This window comes from Amborella trichopoda, chromosome 13 (assembly GCF_054954075.1).
Source record: "Amborella trichopoda isolate Santa Cruz 75 chromosome 13, AtrichopodaSantaCruz75HAP2 v2.0, whole genome shotgun sequence".
NCBI classification, from domain to species: Eukaryota; Viridiplantae; Streptophyta; class Magnoliopsida; order Amborellales; family Amborellaceae; genus Amborella; species Amborella trichopoda.
In genome coordinates this window covers 23,425,742-23,449,036 of record NC_142348.1, presented here as the reverse complement: position 1 = coordinate 23,449,036, position 23,295 = coordinate 23,425,742, and the positions used below count along the sequence as shown (strand labels likewise).

At 37.2% G+C, this 23,295-nt stretch overlaps 2 protein-coding genes across 11 annotated transcripts in view; one reads left to right on the top strand and one right to left on the bottom strand.

Moving 5' to 3' along the window:
• Positions 1 to 1,938: 1,938 nt before the first annotated feature.
• GCT (RNA polymerase II transcription mediator) overlaps positions 1,939 to 23,295 on the top strand; it is a 66,188-nt gene continuing 44,831 nt past the window's right edge. For 4 of the 10 annotated variants that reach the window (XR_016047720.1, XR_016047718.1, XR_016047717.1 and 1 more), the window contains exons 1-10: positions 2,033 to 2,198; positions 2,312 to 2,362; positions 18,914 to 19,025; positions 19,125 to 19,198; positions 19,300 to 19,442; positions 19,551 to 19,637; positions 19,790 to 19,877; positions 19,968 to 20,051; positions 20,981 to 21,058; positions 21,196 to 21,275. Coding sequence is in view for 6 of the 10 variants with exons in the window: in XM_020676180.2 (XP_020531839.1) it covers positions 19,002 to 19,025; positions 19,125 to 19,198; positions 19,300 to 19,442; positions 19,551 to 19,637; positions 19,790 to 19,877; positions 19,968 to 20,051; positions 20,981 to 21,058; positions 21,196 to 21,275 (658 nt within the window). In the remaining 4 variants the exon portion in view is untranslated. Of the gene's footprint in view, positions 2,363 to 2,807; positions 2,996 to 3,513; positions 3,584 to 3,924; positions 3,981 to 18,913; positions 19,026 to 19,124; positions 19,199 to 19,299; positions 19,443 to 19,550; positions 19,638 to 19,789; positions 19,878 to 19,967; positions 20,052 to 20,980; positions 21,059 to 21,195; positions 21,276 to 23,295 lie in introns of all 10 variants that reach the window. The other 6 variants (XR_016047719.1, XM_088856004.1, XM_088856006.1 and 3 more) reach the window with 5 other exon arrangements.
• LOC105421748 (uncharacterized) lies at positions 9,594 to 12,947 on the bottom strand. The gene is made up of 2 exons (XM_011630354.1): positions 12,839 to 12,947; positions 9,594 to 9,952 (listed from the first exon to the last, which is right to left on the bottom strand). The coding sequence occupies exons 1-2, from the start codon at positions 12,945 to 12,947 to the stop codon at positions 9,594 to 9,596; spliced, it is 468 nt and encodes a 155-aa protein (XP_011628656.1).

The following is a 23,295-nucleotide window of genomic DNA, read 5'->3' as shown; positions in this document are numbered from 1 at the left end:
GTAATGGAGCATCTCATGCACACAGAGTTAAAAAAAAAAAAAAAAAAAGTTAAGAAACTCAACAACAACTTAGGTGCATTTCAAGGCTCTACCGATATATGTCCACCTTTGATATTCATATAGGTGATTATCACTTGACTTCTAAATATAATATGAGGCATCGCCTAAATGTTTACATTAAAATATGTTGGAAATAGCAAATAGGAAACTAAAGAATCAATTAAGCATTAAATTGAGTGAAGATAATTGGCTCCACAATTTGAGGTGAAATTCATAGTATCAAACTTTTTGTATTTTGCTGAAGTAATGAGATACATCACATGGAAGACATATTCATAGAGAATCAATACCAGATAGGCCAAATCAGAAGCATTGAGCCTTATGATGTAAAAAATTCATGTAAATATTGATATCATAAGAGAATGGAAATAGAGCGAAACTTGTGGTCGGAAATTCCAATGCTGGTCATCATAAAAGTCAGAGATACAAAATTTATCAAATGTTTTGAAAGAGATGCCAAATGAATAAAGGCAACCAACTTTTGGCTATATTGAAGTCTTAGTTGTTGATTGTTTAAATTCCTTTAAAAAATTGTTAGTGAATTTCTCTGTTTTGGGGCTAAATAGATTAAGAATCGTTGAGACACCTACTCTCTATCATGAGACCTTTAAAAGTCACATATGCAATCAGCATGTGGTTATTTTACTGTGGGTTATACGCAAAATAGCTAAAGCACAATACATATATATTTCACAAACTTCATTTATGTATTTGTTGATTTTCTTGTACTTTATGAAGTTTTGTGTCTATTTCAACACAATATATATTGTCGATGTTTTAATGAAAAGGTAGATTCCATTATAATTATGAATTTGCATATGTACCTATCATCCTATTTTCAAAATGGAGCTGTGGTATGAAGGTAACAATATAAAATTGCTTTTCCAATATTATCTTTTCTCTACTTATATACCTATACTATCGTACCATATGTGTTACCATAAAACCATATACCTACAACATACAATACCCATATACCATAAGTATTGCATATTCATATTTAATATCATTCACAATTCATATTTGGGTGAGGTATGTATAAGGTGCCCACCTTATACTATACAAGTAAGGAGTAATTTTAAATTTTGCATGAAGATGTTTCTGGTGTCAAAAACCTTAAGATGATTTAAAAATCTATGTTCAACTTTAATTATGAAATTTAAAATTTAAAAATTCATGCATATCCATGATTACTTAATTTTTTTGGAAATGGACATCTAACTTGCTACAATATGCGCTACTTTTAATACTTGAAATTCAATTTTTTCTTTATATCCATACATATCGACCTACAAAGCTGGAACCTTATATAAACTTTGCCTTTTATATTTATAATAAATAGGGTGTAGTTTGTACAAGGTGTCAACTTTAAATAAATACAATAAGGCACAACTCTAAATCTTGCTTAAAGATGTAGGTCATATACAAGAAACACTTTTGATGACCTAAGAAACTATTTTAACACCTAATTATAAAGTTTAAAGCTCCTAAATTTACGTAAATCAAGTACATCTATAAATGATAAAAAATTTGAATATATATGGTTTATATAATATGTGACTAGATGTACTATGTTTAGGATTTGAAATCTTATTTTCTTGTATATACATTCAGCTCGAAGTCTCTGGATGATTAATTGTAGGGTTCTCTAATGTCTAAATAATATTTTTGAGTAAATTTTTTATGTGCACCTTATTTATACGATATAAGATTGACAACTTATATAATGCTCATAATAAAATTGACACTTTATGAAAAAGATTTTTAGTAAATATTTTTTTAAAAATTCATTAATAATTTCTTTTAAATACTATTTAAAAAAAAAAAAAAAGAAAAAAAAAAAAAGCATATGATGAGATTGGGTCTAAAATTGGATCTAAAATTGGGTCTTTTCCGAACTTTAAGACACACCCAAGGTATCAGATTTTTAACAAATCCTTTGAAAATAAAAACATCTAAATGAATAGCTCACAACACGTGGAATGCCCGTCTAATTAATGAGAAGAAAAGTGAAAGTTTCTGAAAAACTTGCCTACTTTGAGAAGCATCTTCGTCGCCCAAAACCAAGAGCATTTGTCCACCTGCATGCATCACACATTCATTGCCCTTTCTACTAAACCCTAATCAGCAGCTAATCGGTAATCACATGGAGATTTTCTTTTCACAGTTTAGGTTTTTCTGCAATCCATGCTTTGCTTCTTTTACTTTGCCCTCAAACAAACCACATGCTTTCTCATTCCTGTGTGTGCAGCAGTATCAGTGGGCTTTTGCTCGTGCTTCCACTTTCTCTTGAAACGAAGAGGTATTGTATGATTTATGACGCGTTTCTTTCATGGAGAAAACTGTTGCTTCTTGAAATTTGAGAAGGAATTTAAGTTTCACTTTGTCTAATCCTGTGCCCATGGGGTGATAACATTACAATTCTTGATTATTGTAAAGATATACTTTCTTATTTCCTTTTTGGGTGTGCAATTAAGAAGACTTGGATGTATCGAGGATGAATTTGCCTTAAGAATTTCTGTCATTTGCTTTGTTGTCAAAAAGAAGAAGAAGAAATATTGAAGTTTTCATTCCCCTCCTCTTTTTATGTACTTTAACACATGTGAAACTGTACTAGAAGGTTCATTGAACTATCAGAGAAACACACAGGTTGTTTTTAATTATCTTTCTCTTTTTTCTGGCTCCATTAGGATTCCTTTTACTTGCGGTGGTTTATTATTCTGGTTACTTGTTTGTTGTCCAACCAGGAAATTGATGCCATTCTGGACAGATTTCAGTGTTTGCTGACTTGGGCATGTCGCCTCGGACTCTCCTGGGTCGCTTGGGCTTGGCAGCTAGCTGAGCCTGGAAAAACTCTCCAACTTAGGGGATGTATAACTATGGTGAATATTGTAGAGACCCACCCAGTTGTTGCAATTCTCCTGTTGTATTTCAGGTGAGTTTGCCATGGATACAGGTGAGTTTCTACGATATTCACCTGTGCACTGCACAGGTGAATCAAATGAATATGGCGTGGGAATCCACCACCCTTTTTGGTCCATTTTGCACCCTAGAGAGACCAATATGAGCTCAAAATTTGGCCATAGACTCATCTATTGATCTATCGACTTGATAGATCAGATTTTGGCCAACACAAATCAAATTATTGATAGATTTGAGATATCGAAGATTATTGATAGATTTGAGATATCGAAGATCTCAACCAAGGTTTTGCCCAATTTGAAAAGTTGGTTGGTTTTCAATGAAATTTGTTCCATAAGCCTTTTTCTGGGTTCTTAATCCAATCATAGGCTTGTTTCTCACCAAAAAAAAAAAAAAAATGAGAAATTTCAGATGTGAATTTTCCTTTTGGACTTTACTTTCATCCAAAGTTTTCAATATTTTGGATTATCTAGATCCAAACATGAAATCCTAATCTGATTTGGGAGTTTCAATTGCGGTTGTCTGATGAAGCTTTGACGAGGAATGGAGGCATCAGTTCTCAACCAACCCAAAGATTGGGTGATATGCTTCATTATTTTGAGTAAGTTTCATTTTTTTTCATTTAAATCCACATAATTGATTTATAATTATTTATAAAAATAAAAAATAATTGATTTATTTTATTAAACCAACTATAATTGATTTATTAATTAATTTTCTTATACTTTTCATGTCTTTTAATTTGTTATTTTCTATATTCTTTTTTCATGTTTTTCCCCTTTTCTGAAATTTTTAAGCCAATAGCATCAATTTATTTTTCGTACTCCATATTGTATATACTACTTTGATTTTGTAATTTTTGTATGTTTTCTGATTTTTCAGATTTTTCGCAAATGTTCCTATTTTTTTTTTTGTGTTTATTTGGCTCATTGGGTGACTCAGCGTAGACTTCGATGAGTTGATTAAGATTCACCCGAGTTGCTCGGACAGGCCAGGGGGTGAGTTCCTTCTCCTGAGCCCCATTTTCAAACATTGGTTAAAGCAAAGTGATTCGGTCTGGTGAAATTTGTTAATTGATTGCATCTTACTCAAGTTAGGCATTTCATGTTTTTCTTCTTGGCATATTTTGAGTTAATTTGCGGCATGTGTATTAAAAATTGAGATGAAGTCCAAAACTTTTGTAGAATGTGATCCGCACCAAGGAAATGATATGGACAATTAACGATAGGGGAAACAAATGGATGTTGTGGTGTAATTGGGCTAAGAGCATTTTATTAAAGGAATTAATGGCAATTGATCGATCTTGTGACGAGCATTACTAATTTTTGGGTAGTGAGGAGGATGGGGAACGTTAGGCATTTGGAGTGGCAGGGTTGTGCAGTTTAGTTGCCTTTATTTCATGAGACCTTTGGCTGCCAATGGGTTTGAGGAGGCAATTCCTGTTAGGCTTTCTTGGGGACTTAACACGTTCTTCTTGAGAAGGAGGAATTTTTTGCTATGACCATTCAGGCTGATATTCGTTTTCATAACTTTCTATTGTCTTTTTATTGGTGTGGTAGATGTGGATTTTTTGCTGACAGGATATGGTGAATGTAGGTTCCTTTCTAGAGTGAAGAGATTTTTAAGGGCAGCGATATTCGGGGATTGTTTTATGTATGTGCTGGAGGAGTTGAGACTTGTTTCTCTTTGTATGTGATACATTTACACCTCCATTAATGGGCTTATTGTGGTTTGGTTGGCCTCTTGAGTTGGACTGCTTGTTTTTAGTATTGTGTTCGGCAGGGGTTTGGAATTCCATTTTTTTTTTTGGACATGAGTAGGGATTTGGTATTCTTGGTGCTTGCTTTTGTGTTTTCTCTTTGTGTTTGGTACATGTGGGGAGTTAGGAGAGGGAAAATTGGTTTTCTTGGGGCTTGGCTGAAATGTTGGTGGTTTCCAACAGTTGTATTTATGCATAGGTGGTTCCTTTGTTGGGTCATGTGTTAAAGGGAAAAGGGGATTGTACTGGATGATTGGAGGTTCTTGTTGTTCAACTCTTAACAATCGTTGTCATGGTGCCCAGATATCCTGAATGGTTTTCTAAAAGGTAGTCTTGCATTAAGGGAAAGATCATTTGGTGCAACTAGAGAACTTTATTCAGTGTTGGAAGGGGCTGTTATGATGGATATGAGATATCCTTTTTTTCATGTTATACAACATGCTCTAGTCATTTATTATAGGCTGTGGTGATTTAGGATGCTGACAAAAGTGATTGCATGACAATGGTTTTTCTTTTTCATCTGCCCTGTCTGTGGAGATCTGGGATCTGCTTGGGATGGTTCAGTCTGAGTGTTTATTGTGTTTTTTTATAAGGGCTTATTGTGTTTTTTAAGAAGATACTGCACTTGTTAATAACAAAGAGCTATTAAATATGTTTCGCCTGCTATAGCCTGTTCTTTATCACAAATTCGGCTAATGACAAATCATATGAACAAAAACTCAATCCTATAGTTTTACTGTCTCTTCCTTTTACTGAGCCCTTTCTTCGGCCTAGCCATCTACCTTATTTACCTCCACTCTGATTACAGCTTGGATTACCCCATCCCAACCAAATAATAGTTTCCTGGCTGGTCATCTCTAACCGTAACCTAACTGTGCCTCAGCTACAAAGAAGAGGTTTTCCTCAGGTGAATCATTTTATGTGTCTGGAAACATAGCAACCTCTTTCTCCACTTTGATGTGGCTTCCAATCTCTGTACCTAAGAGCTGAAATATATTCAATAGGCAATGGATTGGTCTGACCTCAACAGCACGATTTTTCCCCATGTACTTCTCACTGCTATACCATAAATTGGGCTTATTCCTATGGAAAGCCTCTGTTTTGCTATACCATGAATAATTTCGGGGCCAAAGTAATTCTAGCATCTTTAGCGCTAAGAAGAGGTCATTACCTTCCATTACTGACTGCTTTAGAAATCTTACCATTTTCTGGGCATCAAACTTCAAAGATCTCAAACACTGTTCTATGTCTGACTTTGCCTCCAATTCGTCGAATATCATCAGGTGCAAGCCTCTTAAGCTACCCAGGATGGCCTTGTGGATTCCTCCGAACCAAGGAACCATCAAGCTGAATATAGATGGGTGCTCACTTGTAAACTGAGGGCCTTGTGGCTTTAGGGCTATCTTTAGAGATTCCGAGGCAAATGTCATCTCCTCCTTCCATGGCTATCATGGTATGGGTGGCTCCACCTGGGCCAAGACCAACACATTCCTAGAGGGTTAAAGAGGTTCAACCAGGATAGCGGCCAACACCTATAGTGGAGGGTGTTTCTAAAAATATTTTTGGGTGGACTAGTAGGAAAACCCAATATCCTTGGAGACTGTAATATGTTTGATCAAAATTTTCATTTATGCAGGCAGCTTCAAGTCGCCTTCTGTCATATTTTGTGGAGGCCAATGCCACAGTGGAAGCTCTGGCCAAAGAAGGGGCTGCTGAGTGTGGTGCCACCAGCACTACTTGAAGAAGCCTCTCAACTTCTGCTTGCACTTCTGTTGGTGTCATTTTCTGACCTTTTCTTTTTTGGAGTCTTTATTGCAAACTACCTCTCTAGCTCTCTACCGCTTTCGCTCTCTCTACTTCTTTCTATCTTCTGCCCTCTCTATAACTTCGTCTATCCTTCTCTCTCTTACCCCGTTTTTTTCTCTCGCTGCTTTTTACCCTGTCCCTCTCTACTCACGACCTTTCTTTTTCTCTCTAATTCATTCTCCTGACCTACCTCATTCCCTCTTTCTCTCTCTATCAATCTATTTCATTCGATGTCTAGCTTTCCCATTCTCTCTCGCTCTCCTCTATCTACCCCAACCAAGGTTATCTCAAATTTACTCTCATATTTCTCTCCCCCCCCCCCCTCCCCCTTCTTACTAATTCTTTTTCATTCTTTTTTGTTTTCTCTTAGGGAATTGGTCGCCTTACTAAGGTGCATTCACACCCAAATTTTGTTATCTAATATCTATAGAAAAATTAAAAAAAATAGAAGTTTGAAATTTTGGGGCATTCACAATTTCACTCAATTCCTCAAAGAAAACAACTGCACTTTCCTTGGATGAAGAGAAAAGGGGAAAACTCCGTGTAGTTTTATTCACTCAATTCTTCTTTTTCTTCTGCTTTATGAACTTTCTTTGGATGAAGAGAGGGATTGCAAAAATCAAGGTTTCTTGACTTTCTCATCCATCCATGAGCTTCACTGTAGATAACCTCTTATCCCAAGGCTCTCTCTTTTCTACTTTCACTCTCTGCTGTTCCAACACCCAAAGAGAAAAGGGGAAAAATTCGCGTAGTTATCTAAAGATAAGCCATGGATTAAATCAAGGGAACCCTTCCTATGGAAATTTCTGGGAAATTTCAGTGGATAACTTAAAGGATGATTTCAGCAACGAAGATGTTTCATATGTTCATGACGACACTATCACATGAAGGTCTTGGGGTTTTGAGGTTTGCTATATTTTGAGATCCTTTGATTTTTGATGGGGTTCTGTAGGAGAAGCTCACAATGGATGGACGAGCAGTAAGATTTGTTTTGATATGGAACCTTAGAATTCATTTATGTTTTGTTTTTGTTTATTTTATTGTGTTAGATAACCTAGAGAGGGAAAAGGGAAAAAGAAAGAAGAGAGAGAAGAGAGGCAAAGATAGAGAGAGAGATATGAGAGACACGTGAGAGAGAAGAGCGATATATGACGGATGTGAGAGAGGCAGGAGAGTGCTGCGGGGTCTATTGCCCCTCATGCACCTCTCAAACTAATATATATTGTTAACAATATGAAAGGACAAAACTGCCGATACAAATAACAAAGGACACTTAGGTCCTAGAACTTTAATAACAAAAGACACTCCCCCTCAAGCTAGAGTGTAAATGGCGGCCATGCCCAACTTGGAACATGGAACATATTATGGCCAAGGCCTTTGGTGAAGATGTTTACCAGCCGATCCTTAGATTTCACGTGTGGAGTAGACACCTGCTTATTAGCAACTTTCTCGTGGATAAAATGACAATCCACTTCAATACGCTTGGTCCTTTCATGAAACACTGCATTACTGGCAATGTAAGTGCATCTTTATTATCGCATTACATCTTCATAGGTTAATCAATAGTAAACCCCATCTCTTGCATCAGTGTTTTTAGTCACATTGATTCGCATGTAGTATGTGTCCTTGCTCTATATTCAGCCTCTGCACTGCCTCTCATAATGTTACTAAGTTTCCACCAAAAAGTATACAATAACCTGTGGTCGATGCCTATCAGATGGTGAACCTGCCTCATTCAGCATACGAGTAACTTCCAGTGGCTAAGTGATTATTTGGCTTGTAAATTAGACCTCGATCTGGGTCTCTTTTCAAATTCCTTAAAATCCTATGAACAGAATCCTAGTGAGGAATCCTCGGAGCATGCATAAACCATCTCACAATACTTATTGGAAAAGCAATATCAGGCCTAGTGATGATCATGAAATCAACCTGCCTATCAGTCTTCTGTACCTTCATGAATCCTCAAACAACTCCCCCTGATCAACTAATAATTTTACATTTGAATCCATAGGCATATCCATTGATGTAGCAGCCAACATTCTAGTTTCTGTGAACAAATTAATAACGTGTTTTCTCTGAGAAAATCTAATTCCATGCTTTGATATGGTTGCTCTAGAAAATATTGCAGCTTTTCTATTCCCTTGTTCTAAACATATTGTTTTAGATTACTCTTCGAATGACTGATTCCTTCTTAATCATTGCTAGTAACAACAATAACATCAACATAGACAACTAAAGCAATTATTTTGGAATCTTGTTTTCATAAACACTAAATGATCTGCATGACTGCGCCAAAATCCATATGAAAGGTTTTGGTGAAGTTTTCAAACCATGCATGTGGGGACTGTTTTAGGTCATAAGTGGCTTTCTTCAACTTGCACACTTTATCCGACTCCCCTTGAGGACAAACCTAGGTGGTTGCTCCATGTACACCTCTTCATGTAAATCACCATGGAGGAAAGCATTCTTGACATCAAGCTGCCTCAACAGCCATACCTTGTTGGCAGCTACATATATCACCACTGAAACTGAATTAAGTTTAGATAGGGGAGTGTTTCATGATAGTCAATGCCAAATGTTTGTGCATCCCTTTGCTATCAACCTGTCTTTTAATCTTTCTACAGTGCCATTAGGTTGATAGTTGATTGCATAAACCCATCAGCACCAACAGTCCTTTTTCCAGCTGATAACTCGGCCCATGTATTATTTGAAAGAAGTGCATCCATCTCTTCTTCCATTTCTCTCTTACCTAGTATGAGAGAGTGCTTCTTGATAGGTCTTAGGAACAAAAACAGATGAAAAAGCTGAAACAAAACTTCGATATGGTGGAGACAAATTTGTAAAGATAACAAATGTGGAATTGGATGTTGAGTACAAGGCCTAATACCTTTGTTTTTTGGGTAAGTCAGTGGGGGAGAAGGCCCCCTACCCTTTTTTTCATTAATAAAAGAGCAAAACAAAATAATTAAGATACAACCCTATGGTAGGGCAATTGCGCCAGATCATGTACTAAAAGAGAGGATAGAAAATCTGGTGGTCTATGGCACTACACAACAGCACCGGGGCCAGCAGCTGCCCTCTTAGCTAGGGCATTAGCAACCATGTTAGCCTCACGAAAGACATGTGTAATGGACCATCGATGAGAAGACAGTCTGGTGCAACAATTGTCAACAATCGTTTTCAGCCTCCATGGAGCATTGCATCGATTCTGAATGACATTCACAAGCAAGGTCGAGTCACTTTCAATCTGAATTGGGGAGCAATTATTTTGAATAACCAATTGAACTCCTTCCTCAAATGCCAAGAATTTTACATGATTATTAGAAGCAAAACCAAAATGCTTTGCGAAAGCCTCAATAAAAGCGCCTACACTGTTTCTAATAACTCCACTTCTACCGGCTGAACCTGGATTTCTCAAGGAAGCACCATCAATATTGAGTTTTAAATTATGAGTCCCAAGAAAAGACCACGCTTCCGAAGTAGAGGATTAAGCCCTCTGTTGCTGCCAAGTTATCCGAAGGTTCTCAATGATGGCCTTTTTTGATAAATGAAAAGACCACTTCTTAACTTCTGCAAGTGCCTGAACATGTAGTGCAAGCTTTTTCACAATAAGCTCTCTTCTGGTGGGTCTTGACTCAAAAACGCTTCTATTGCGCTCTTCCCATAAAAACCAAATAGCAGTAAAAAACATGGAAGCCCAAATATTATGTATTCCCTGTGATTTAAACCTGAAAAGTAACCACCACCTAAGTAAATTAGGGACAGAGGAATCGAGGACAAGCCTTTTTCCACTGATAGATCTCCAAACACCCTGTGCAAAGGCACATTGAAATAATAAATGGAATAGATTGTCATCATGGTTACTGCAAAAGGGACATAAAGAGTCCAATTGTATGCCTCGCTGTTGTAATAAGAAGGAAGTGGGCAATCGGCTATGTAAGGCCAGCCATGAGAAGCATTTCACCCTTGAGTGGCATTTGGAGGACCAAAGAGCACGGAAAATGGGCTGAGATGAACCTTGATGCCTAATAAAATCCCATGCCTTTTTAATAGAGAAAGATCCATCAGTAGAATGAATCCAGACCAGTGAATCCTTCTTGGGATGTATACAGAGAGTATAGTTCTCCACCTCTCTCAATATATTCCTCAAAAAAACAGTTGTGGGATGTGGCAGCACCCAAGCTTGAGGTGCTCCTCTGATAAAGTCTGGAACCCTACTTCCTACAACAGTCCCCAAATATTTCTGAATGTTATCATCGCGAAAATCTGAAAGTGATTAATCTGCTAACGATGGCTCCATCTCGAAATTCACCGTCTGACCATTACCAATATTCCACTATACATTACCTCTCAAATGAAATAATCCAAGTAAAATCCCTTCCATGCATGAGAACATCCTCTTCTGCTTTCAGCCTCCCAAATAGAGGAATTTCTAAAATATCGATGTTTGAAGAATCGTGTCAACAATGAGGAGGGATTTTCCAAAATTCTCCATGCTAACTTCATCATTCCTGCAATATTATAATTCACCATATCCCTTACCCCAAGACCTCCTTCAGCCATGGGGAGGCACATTGTTTTCCATTTTACGAGATGGACACCTTTTTTCTCTGCTACCGGCCCATAAGAAGTTCCTCTGTAGTCTTTCTATCATATTACATGTTTTCTTCGGGAGAATGAAGGATAACAACCAAAAAACCGAATAGCCCCCCAATACAGACTTAAGCAACTGAAGTCGACCGGCATATGAGAGGCATAGAGGCTGCCGAGACCCAATCTTACCGAACACCTTACCCACCAGACTATGACAATAAAAGAAAGTGTTTTTACAAATGGCAATAGGTACATCATCATCATAAGAAGGAAGTGGACTAGTACACGAAGATGATGATTGAATGGCTTGCTGAGTTGGTTTGTGATGCCCATCGTTCTTCTTTTCTTCTAATGTAAACCGTTATAGACTACTCCTGAGAAACAACATGGTGCATAGATGTACTATATTCAGTGAAGTCATGTAATTGGGGTGAAGAAGAAGTATCAATGGGATTAGGAAGAGGAATCATAGAAGTCAAGGACTTACAAACTTCTTCAGAAGTAGGATAAAAAAAGTTTGTATCAAGCACATGACTCTTTTGACAAAAAAGGAGTATTTTGAAAAAAGTAACCTCAGCACAAACAAATTTCTTTTATGAACCAAGATGACCTTTGTGGAAGCGTGAATACCCGAGAAAAACACACTTGTCAGCCCAGGGATCTAGCTTATCGTTACCAGTACCTAGCATATGAATAAAACAAACACGCTTAAACACTCAGGAACAACAAACAGTAGAGCATTAGGAAATAGAACCGAGTGTGGTATTTTTTCCTTTGATATTAAAGAGAGTATAAAATTGATCAAATAGCCCGAGGTAATAAGGCATCTCCCCAATAAACTTTTGAAACATGCATATTAATAAGTAGAGTATGGATCTACTTCAAGTAAGAAAGTGTTAATTTTTTCTTTTAGTACCCTCATTCTGTTGAGAGTGCGCACAAAACTTTGGTATAAAATAATCCCATTTTTAGTAAAATACTTCTAAAATTCTCTAGAAAGATACTCTTTATCATTATTATGTAAAATCCTCTTATTCTTATTAAATTGAGTTTGCATCTCGTTATGAAACAATTTAAAAATGGAGAAGATCTCAAATCTCTCTTTTATTAAGTATCACCATGCCAGAGAGGGCTCAATCCCATATTGTATCCCCATAGAGGTCATAATTGGGCACAGGTGGTAAAACACAAGTACATAATCCGCATAGAAACCTGGTTGCTAGAGAGGGCTCAAGTCCATAATGTGTCAGGAGCCTGGAAGTCTATTTCAACAGTTTTGACCTCTTTCAAGAGACACATAAGGTTCCACCTAAGAGATGGCTTGAGAGTAAAATTTTGGCAAGACTTATGATTAGGGCCCTCCCCTCTCCGTGAGGCCTTCCCAACCTTTTTCTCTCTTGCCCGTGATCAGGATTCCTCTATTACCCAGGAACTCAGCCTCCTAGAAGGTCGTAGAGTTTGGAATCCATCATTTCGAATGAACCTAACTGAGGAGGAAACTGCTGATTTCCAGCGGCTTTTGAACACACTTCATTCTCTCTTCTTCCTCTCTCATGGAAGAGATGAAATCATTTGGACCTTAACCCCCTCGGGCAAGTTCTCAGTGTCTTCTTTCTACAAAGGCCTCGCCTCCTTACCCTCCACCCACGATCCCTTGTTTAGAATTTGGTCCACTATTGCTCCACCAAAAGTGCAAACCTTCAACTGGCTCGCCTTTTCGCAAAAGGTCCTCAATCACCTCCAAAGAGGAGGGGTCCCCATCCCCAATAGGTGTGCCCTGTGCGAACGTGAGGAGGAAACAAACCATCACCTGTTCTTGCTGTGTGACTTTTCTTTTGACCTATGGGGCAGGGTGTTACAACTTTTTGGCACGCAATGGGTTCCCCCCCCCGGTTAAAGCCTTCCTAACCTACAATTTTGAATCAAGTTGGCCTAAGGCAGGAAGAATCCTATGGAAGGCGACCCTAGCTGCCACCATTTGGATAGTGTGGCTGGAAAGAAATTCCAGAATTTTCTGAGGTTCTAAGCTTCCAACTTCGGCTCTTTTGCACAAGGTAACCACCCTGGTTACTTTTTGGGCATCCAACCTTAATTTCTTTGCTGGAATTCCAGGAGCTTTCTTTCACTCTCAATGGGGGATTATCCTTCATCACCAACCAGCGGGGGTAAGAAGGCCATGCAACTGGCTATCACCAAACCAGGGCAGCACCAAGCTTAATTTCGACGGGTGCTCCTTGGGGAACCCTGGTCCAGCAAGGGCAGGAGGAGTCTTTCAAGACTTTGAGGGCAATATACTCCTCACCTTCTTCGAATACCTCGGCCTCAAGGATTCTCACCATGCAGAAGCCTTAGCTCTCCTCCTTGCCTTAAAAAAAATTCAAGCCCTCCTGGTTCACAAGTCTGATAGTGGAAGGTGACTCAAGGAATGTCATCTCTTGGGCTAGTAGGATGTGTGATCCACCATGGTTTTTGACCCAAGTTTTTGCTGAGGTTCAACATATTTGCAGGGCACTCCCGGAGGAATACTATACTGTAATCTCTCTTTTACATCAATACACATGTTAACATTTCTCAAAAAAAAAGTATCACTATGCCTTTTGTGAATAATCATCCATGGAAGATGCAAAATGCCTATGACCAGATAAATTTTGTACTCTAGTTGGACCCCATATTTGTTGAATAAACCATTATAATTGGAACAAGTCTCTGTTTGTCAACTTTGGGACGAAATGACACCCTGTGATTCTTTCATGATTGAGAAGCTTCACACTCTATAGCAGTCACAGGCTCCAAAGAAGGGACTAAGAATTTCAAGTTATTGGGAGAAGGATGACTTGACCGACAATGCCATATGAAATGATTCACTAGTCATTTGATCAGAGGTTCCTGAGTCAATACCGTAGGGAGCAGGTTTATGAGAGGCAAGAAACACAAAAGTACTTGAATTAGCAAGGGCAACAGTAGAAGACGAAGAGGGAACCAAGGACTATTGTACCTGTTTAACAAGTTTATATAATGAAGATATATAAAAAAAAGAAACTACATAAAGAAAGAAACTTCACAATATTATGAAACTTTTAAATTTCATAATATGTGGAAACCAAATGAAATATTAAAAATCACCTAATGTTTGGTTATCCAAAGGTTCAAGCCAACAAAAATCGCATAACATGAAACTGAGTACATGATATCAATCTAAAAAAGGTAATCACATAACTTCACATAAGATTTAAGATACAACATAATTATTAATTAATATCCACAAAATTTGGTTTTGGTATCAAAATCAAATATTCACAAAATATCAATTTCATTCAAAGTTTAAGACTATTCACAAAATATGTGTCCAAATCGGTAAATATTTCATCTACGAACATGTAAAAATATAAAAAAAGTTACCAAAATTAATAGAATATCGAAACATCACACATTGTTCAAAAAAAGAATCAATCATTGTAAAAGAACCCAATATCATGAACTAATCATAGTCACAAAAACATTCAATCTTTGAACTACACACATGTAAATATATCATAAAAGGAAAAAAAAGTAAGAAAAGGAAAAAAAAGTAAAAACATATCAAATGATTCAAAGCATAAAATATTATTATAAAACCCTTTCAAATATCATAATACTCTAACCTTATCAAAATAAAAACGATGTCGGACCAAACCTTGTCTATTCGGTTGCCAAAAGTCATTAATTTTGACGACATGAAGCTCTGAAAAATACCATGAAGCATTGCCTTTGATTTCAGATGATATCGAAAAAATCGATAACTTATTGTTCTTTCAATAAATCATGGAATTGAGGTTTTTAACGGGTTTTTCTCTCTCTAAATGCAGCAATTTTAGTGTTGACGGATTAGAATATCCCTCAAAACCTTTTTATTCCGTTTTTAGAGGGTGAAAATTTAACTTTTTGGCCCTTATTGAGGGCATTTTTCTGCCCTCTGCAATCTTGTCTCGAGGCGTCGCCTAGGTGCACGCCTTCAATGTTGCGCCTTGGCGGATAAGGTTCCACCTAAACACAAGTAATGTTCCAAAAAATGTTGGGTGGTGCCTAGGCGGCTCGGGGTTCCTGGCCACCTAGCGCCTTGACAGCCGCCAAGCGCTTTGACAGCCGCTTAGAACCTGGGAAGCCTAGGAATTGGGTTGAAGACGAGGGGCAGGGGGCAGGGGAATATGAGTATACATCGTAAAGCATTAAAAATCCCATAATACAAAAAGTTCCTGACTATTGTATATCGTAGTAGATGGACTACTAACACAACAAAAAATAAAATATAATAGTAATAAGTAAAGTAGTAATACAAACACAACCATAATGCATATTCCATAGACCATACTCCATGCTCCATAGTTCATATCATTCCATAATCCATATTTGCATACAATGATTCAGCCATACCGGCATACACATAAGAGTAGATAATAGAGACTACAAAATAGGAAACTGAAAATATAGTTTCTAAGACTTAACACCAAGAGTCAAGTGTCTTCAGTCATCATAAAAAAAAGTACAGTAAGCCTCATATGCGTTGGATTCGAGACCTTCATCATCAAAGTCTTCTCCCTCTTCAACATAATACTCATCCTCCTCTGTTTCTTCTGAATCTGCATCTTTCTCTTCCTCTTCTTCTACCCCACTCTTACTCTGTGCAGATGAGGCCCTAAGAGTCTTGGTTGCTGTACTTGGTGCCTCTTCACCCTTTTATTGCTTTTTGTATTTTATTGAACTCAAATATTGCTTAATCTCCTCCTTGGTAGCCTCATGAACATTTTTACACGGGACAACATTCCCTTTAATACTGACAAGGTGTTCCTTGAATAGGTAAATACTCCCATTAGCAACCTTTCCACAATAATTACATCTTATACAATTTTCGTCATTCAGATTCAGGTTATGACCATATTTCCAACCTGGATCACCACTTCTAGAAGAACCAGGAGAATATATTGCCATATAAAAATGCTCCTTTCGTCTTTTTCTTGTTTTATTAAATTCAAATATTGTCTAATCTCATTCCTAATAGCTTCACTTTTTGCATGAAGCAACACTCCCTTTAATACTGGCTAGGTGTTTCTTGAATCGGTTAATACCCCTATTGGTATCTTTTTCACAAAAATTGTACCTTATACAATTTTTATCATTTGGTTTCAGGTTATAACCATTCTCCCAACCCGGATCACCACTTCTAGAAGAACCAAAAATAGATTTATCCAAATAATAAGGCTTTTGTTCTTGATTGTGTTTTACTGAATTCATTTATTGCTTAATCTTCTCTCTGATACCTTCAGGAGCATTTTTATGAGGGAAAACATTCCCTTTAATACCGGCAAAGTGTTTCTTGAATCAGTTAATACCCATTTGGTATATTTTTCACAAAAATTACACCTTATACAATTTTTATACACTTTTTTTTGTCATTTGTTTTGGGTTATAACCATACTTCCAACTAGGATCACCACTTCTAGAAGAACCCGAAGAAGACATTGAAATAACAAATAAAATATCAAATATGAAGATTTTTAATTAACCTTTTTACTTGATCTTCAAGCTTCAATGTTTGAGATGTTTCCCAATCTCAAATACTTCCCAAAAACTCTCTAACAAGCTTAAAAAATCATCAAAATCAAATCCAAACCAAAAAGATGATGTTTGGTTCGATTTTTCAAACTCTGAAATACTCAATTGATCTCTTAGAAATCTAAAAAGGTGATTGTTTTTAAATTTTTCTTCCACTCTTAAGGTCACACAATAAATCCCCCTTTTCCCCCAAATTTAGGGGTAAAAAGACAAAAATGCCCCTAAATGAGGAGCATTTTTGCTTTTGGGCTGGGCACCTGCCTAGGCGGGGTCCCATGTGCCTGGCGGGCACCCAGGGACTTCCTGCCTAGGAAGCCCACCTAGGCTTGGGTGATGCGCCTAGGCCCCGTGGCCGGCCTAGGTGCTAGGTAGGCTGCTTTTTGAAACAATGGACGCAAGACACCTAGGTGGCCCGCCTAGGGTGATGTCTAGGTGTTTTGGTCGCCTAGCTGCCTAGGTGGCTAGGCAGCAATTTTTGAACATTGAGCTCTTCCAACATACCCCTAAGAGTGCTATAATAGTCATTCACACTCTTAGTACCTTGTTGCAATTGAAACATTTTCTCAAACAACTTATATACCCGAGAGACATATTTATTTGATAAATATGTTTCTTTCAAGGTGTATAAACTTTCTTTAGTTGTATCAAGAAACATCACATTGACACTTATTTGCGATTCCAAACTACTCCTTAACCAGATCATACTTGTGTAATTCTCCCTCATCCACTCTTCATATCTACTATCAGATTTACTACCCTCATCCACTCTTCATATCTACAATCATATTTACTAGGCTTGTTCTCAGTCAAGTATTTCATTTTTCCTTGTACCAAGGGGGACTTCGGCAGATTTAGCCATACAACATGAATGGACTCATTTAATTTTACTGAGGTGATTTGTATCCCCACAATTTCAGGAAGACTAAGGATTCTATACATAACCGTATAAAATAAAGGAGAAGAGGGCAATCAGGATCAACAAATTTCAGTTACTCACACAAGCCTAGTACAATGTTAGGAACCACTCAAAAGGATAGAGATATTTATCAATGCACTAAGATCTGTCCACTAGAACTCACAAATGAACCCGAATAGGCCTCCTACAGCTTCAGCCACATTTTCAGGACATTACAACAACTATTTCTCGGGCTTTCCACATACAAGAGAGGAAACTTCAGTAACACAAACATCCACAGCATCCACAAGGCATCATAATGGCCCTGCACACACACGTGCACATACTATTGTTTTTTTTTTCTTTTCTTTTAAAAAAGAATCATACTATTGTTTTTCTCCTACTTTCTAAATCTTGGGTTTCTGCAAATCATAGATACGTTCTCTTTCATTCATTCTTTTGTTAATGGGGCTTTGATGATTTCAGTTAAAACAAGAGGTGTATGCAGGTTCTGCGACAGTTTTGGTCCACATAACCCATGGCATGTCGGGTCTGGGACAGTGACATCTGGACCCTGGCTGGTCTGGGTCCGCTTCCCCAACTGAGTTAGGTTAGGTCCAGATCGGGGTCAACTTGACCATACCCGACCCATTTACACCCTTATTTGAGAGATCATTACTATGGAACAACGGGCCTGAGGCAAAATAAATTTGACTGGTTTGATTTTGTACAGTTTTGTTAATTTTGTCCATGTTATGGATATTGTTACATCCTTTTTAGGGCTTTAAAGCTGCTTTTTTTATTTTGTAGAGCCTCCTGAGGTTACGCTCCTGTTTCCCATACACTTCTATGCAATCAATGAAACCAAAATTTTAAAAATAAAAAAGGAACATATTTGCTGCTATTGCTGGGTTGTTGTAGTAATTTCTTTTTGTTTTTCTTCCATGTGATCACTGCTACTTATGATACTTCTGCATGGTGTACATTTCTAGTTTCTTATTCAGCTCCCATTATTTTCCCTTGAGTGAGGTTTTCATTAAACTTATTATAAAGATGTGTATTTTCAACTATCATCCCTTTATATTTCATTGTTTCTTAAGACAGGATGATTGTGGTTTCTTCATTATTCAAAATCAGAGTGTTAGCATTTCTAAGAAATATGGAGTTGCCATCTGTTTCATTTATTTATTTTCATATTTTTTGATCGACTACTATATATCTCGTGTATTCATTAAAGTATGGAAGTTATTTTTCTCTGAACTTATTAAACTTTTATCATCTTTTTGCAGGTGATGATAGCACAACGAGTTGTTTGTAATTTTTTAATTTCAGACTTTTCACCTTCTTTAGAAGGAGAGACTTGCTGCTGTTCCGATTATGTGGACCAATGTCTTTAGAATTGTATGTTAAAACTTAGTTTGTGTTTACCTGTTTTAGCATTAATTAACTGGTTACTCATAATTTATCTTGACCATTTTGTGATTGTGGCAACATCTGCAGGGAGGTCTACAACTTGTTTCATGGTTCCAGTTGTTACCTTGTGAATATGATGCCACCACCCTAACTGATAAAAGGTATTGATCCTCATCTTCCAATTATAGTGCCCGAATTATCTTGGTTTGATGTGATACTCCTGTCACTTGCTTGTAGTCAATATTTTGTGGTTTCTTGGCAGTGTGAATGCTGAAGGGCAAAAAGATGCTTCCACATTGTTGGTGCTCTCATCTCATTTGCAGTTGCAGAATGAAGGATATCTCAGCACATGGACCAATTCCTTTGTTGGTCCCTGGGATCCTTCCCAGGGTGTACACAACCCAGGTAAGGTTGCCAAGCAATGTGTTGCTTGTTGTCATGGTGCTCTTTCCTTAGTAATAAATTCATAGCTATTACTGGGACGAATCATTTGTTGAAATTTGAAATGCACAGATGAGAAGATCAAACTATGGCTTTTCCTGCCTGGACGTCACACTGCTATTGTTGGAGCTGCTCAGCCTGCTGTGTCTAGGTTGAGAGGTATTCCATGCGAGTGTTTCTTATAGATGTACCTTTTGGACATTTGGCATAATGCGATTTGCTGTGGTTTATTTTGGCTAACTAGTGAATTCGGTAGTTTACTTTTTTTGGCATTAGCAGCAAAACTAACAGTACATAGTTCTGCGGTGAAGTTGTTGGAGCTGGACTCTGGGTAGCCCCTGGAGATTCAGAGGAGGTTGCAATCGCATTATCTCAGGCTTTACGTAATCGTATAGAAAGGTGGTTATTCATTGACCTGTATATTTTGATATTCATGGCATTAATTATTCTATAGGGTGCACGTGATTTATTGAATATTGGAAATTGCAGAGCAATAAGAGGGCTTTCGTATGTGAGATTTGGGGATGCTTTTACGAGATGCCAATCTATTGCACGAACTGAAAAACATTTCAGGTTTGGACAGATATTCGTCTTTTGCAGTTTGATCAACCTTCTTTACCGATATATATATATATATATATATATATATATATATATATATATAGAGAGAGAGAGAGAGAGAGAGAGAGAGAGAGAGAGAGAGAGAGAGAGAGAGAGTAGTGGGGCCATCCATATTATTTAAGAATGATGCCCCACCATCAGAGCATAGCGGTTTGTGAATGGGAAATGTGCATCATCTTCAGCCCCTTCATTTCTGGAAATCATCTACCTAATGATGCCTTTGATTACATTCCAAATCCGTGTACGTGATGACTTAAGATCTTTTGAAAAGAAATGAAAACATGAGTTGTTTTGACACAAACTAGTTTCTGTGGTGTAAGGTGAAGCCTGACCAGTTGAAAGTGTCACCGGCTCAATTTAGCAACGCGAGCAAACTCTGTTTTCTTTGTTTTGCGGTGTGTGTATGGGTGGTGCTACTGTGCTAATTGTTTGCATGTTCTTATACATACAAGTTTGAGACCTCTCATCTTGTCCCATTTTCAACTGATATTGTCTTTTTTTGCCTTCTGCTTAAGGTAGCATGTATATATTCTCTTTAATTATCTGTAGTTACTCTCATATATTAACTTTCATCTTGTTGTCTCTCATTACTCTTTTGTAACTCTTTTTTAACATTGTTTCTCTTGCCCAAACTCCATGTAGTTTGCACTTTGTCATACTTGCTTTAATCATTTGCAAATTGCTGTCATGTATGACACATCTGGTTTAAGCTTGTATTGTTTTGGTTTTGATCTTTCTTACCTTTCATCACTAGAGCCATCATGGTTAATCCTATTTGGTTATTCATATATCCTTTTTATATGTAGATTTGTAGTTCATGTGATGGTCTTATTAGTATGTTATTTTCTTGCAATGTTTGAAATTTATGCTGCATTTTTCAGGAGAGTGATGCATACCTTCGAGTTTATCTTTGCTGCCACAAAAGAAGCAATATATGTACATGTTATTGTCTCTGCAAAGTTAGTACATTTAGAATTTTCATTTTATTTCATGACTGATGGTCTGTATAATTTCTATCATTTAATCATTTTAATCAATCCTGTTGAAGGAATAATATCATAATGTTCATTGTGTTTCTTCTCTGATTTGTGTCTAGACGAACTCGGATGCTTTCTGGATACGACATGGAAGTGGTGCTTAGGCATAACTCTTCTAGTAAATTTGGAGGACTTCCAGGTAAGACTTGGTCTGAAGCCAGCTGATATAGTTCCAACATCCCAATTACAATCTTTGGAAATAAACAAATTGTCCTCCTCTGCCACCATAATTGCTCTCTACTGATTTATGGATCTCCAGATTTGAGTAATTTTACTGAGGTTATATGCTGCGTGAGTCCGCTAAAATCGTGCGTGGATTGTGCATTGGGGATTCTGTTCATTCTGCCTGCACCTTTGCCAATATTTTTGCACAATCCTTCACTTGGCCACTGAAGCCCTGATGCTCTCCCCTTGCTTTGCTCTTTTCTTGTAGGCTGTGGTTAGTTGATTAGATGTATGATCCAGTTTAACATGGCATGTTTCCTTTGTTAAATGATAAGGGTGTGTTTGTTTCATGTGAAACAGTTTGGTCGTGTAAAACTAGTTACATATGCAAACAGTTTATAATAAAGAGTTCTGCAAACCTGTTTTCTCAAACTCATATGAGAAACACTGCATAATCAATTTCATATGTTTGGTACCGTGTTTGGAAAATTATATCCTGGAAACCTTCAATTTCCAATCAATTTCTCGCTTCATGACTCAATATGCTTCATTTGATCAGTAATGTAATGTCCTTGTCTATCACAACTTAGGCAATTTGCAACATTTGTGTAATTCGTAATAATATTGCTTAAGATACTAAGAAGATTTTCACGGGATTATTAAGCAATCTAAAAATATATGTAATCTTTTAGTTTTGAATTAAGTCTAGGGCTTTAATAACTATTCAATTTAGTATGCTATCCTTTGCAATGGGAGGTCTGTTTTCAGGCATAACTATTAGAATCCAAGAGAACATTTCTTTCATCCATTCTAACAAACATTTGTATGGCATGGGTTAGGTTTCCACAGTTGTTTACCCCATTATGAACATAACCGTAACATTCCAAGAAACAATATTTTTTTTTCAAGCATTCTATTGAACACATTTCATGGCTCTTTCAAGATTAGAAATAATTGAACTGATGTGGCTATTTGGAGTTAGAGTTGAATGCCAGCTCTTCTACCTGCCCATTTGTTTGATGACAATAAACGAGACAATCACTTGTATAGCCGTAACAAAGGAATAAAAAAAAAAAAAGGAAGCAAAGAAAGAGAGGGCCAGCAATAATACACAGATCCCACGCTTCAATGGTGATTACTTTTTCACATCACAATAAAGAGAGAACGCTCACGATCCTCCATTCCCTTTTCTCGTTCTTCTTTGCATTCATCAAAACACACACAAAAAAAGCCACAATATCTGTTCTTGGATCCAAAACAAAACCTTAATTCATCAAAATTTTTGTCAAAAATCAAAGAAACCCATAAACCTGTCAATGAAAAACCCTTAATTTCACAAAACGTTAACTCGTGGGTTCTAATCTTACCCAAAAACCTACTTCCCCAAAGTCAACGAAAACCCTAATTTCACAAATGTTGATTCATTAGTCCAAGTATTAATGTGAATTTCTGCATGAACTAATAAGGATAAGGGGATCTCCACCATGACAGAGAATGATGTGACGAATAGGTTGGTTGTGTGTGTGAGAGAGAGAGAGAGAGAGAGAGAGAGAGAGAGAGAGAGGAGGGTTAATTTGGCTTTGTGCGGACGTGACGAGTATAGGTTGTATCTAATAGGTATAGATTCGGTCCGATGGGAAAAGGTTCCCATGGGAAGTTCTTCCCCACCTCATGAGGTTAAGGGATTTTTTCACATGGATTGCTCTATTTTATGGGAAGCTATTCTGCCATGGGATAAAATCGTATGATTTCCACATGAACGAAACGTGCATAATGCATATTTTACGCGAAAAATGTTCAATGAAATTTTTGCATATTAACCAAACATACCTAAGGGTTTTTTTTTCCCTTTATTCTGATGAGTCAGTGGTACCCTCTTGGTCAAACCTGACTTGGCCTACTTTATAAAATGATGTGTGTTTTAAATTATCAATATTGTTAAAGGGCTCCATTTTGACGTACCCCATTTGCGGTCTTGTTGGTGCTTCCGTAAT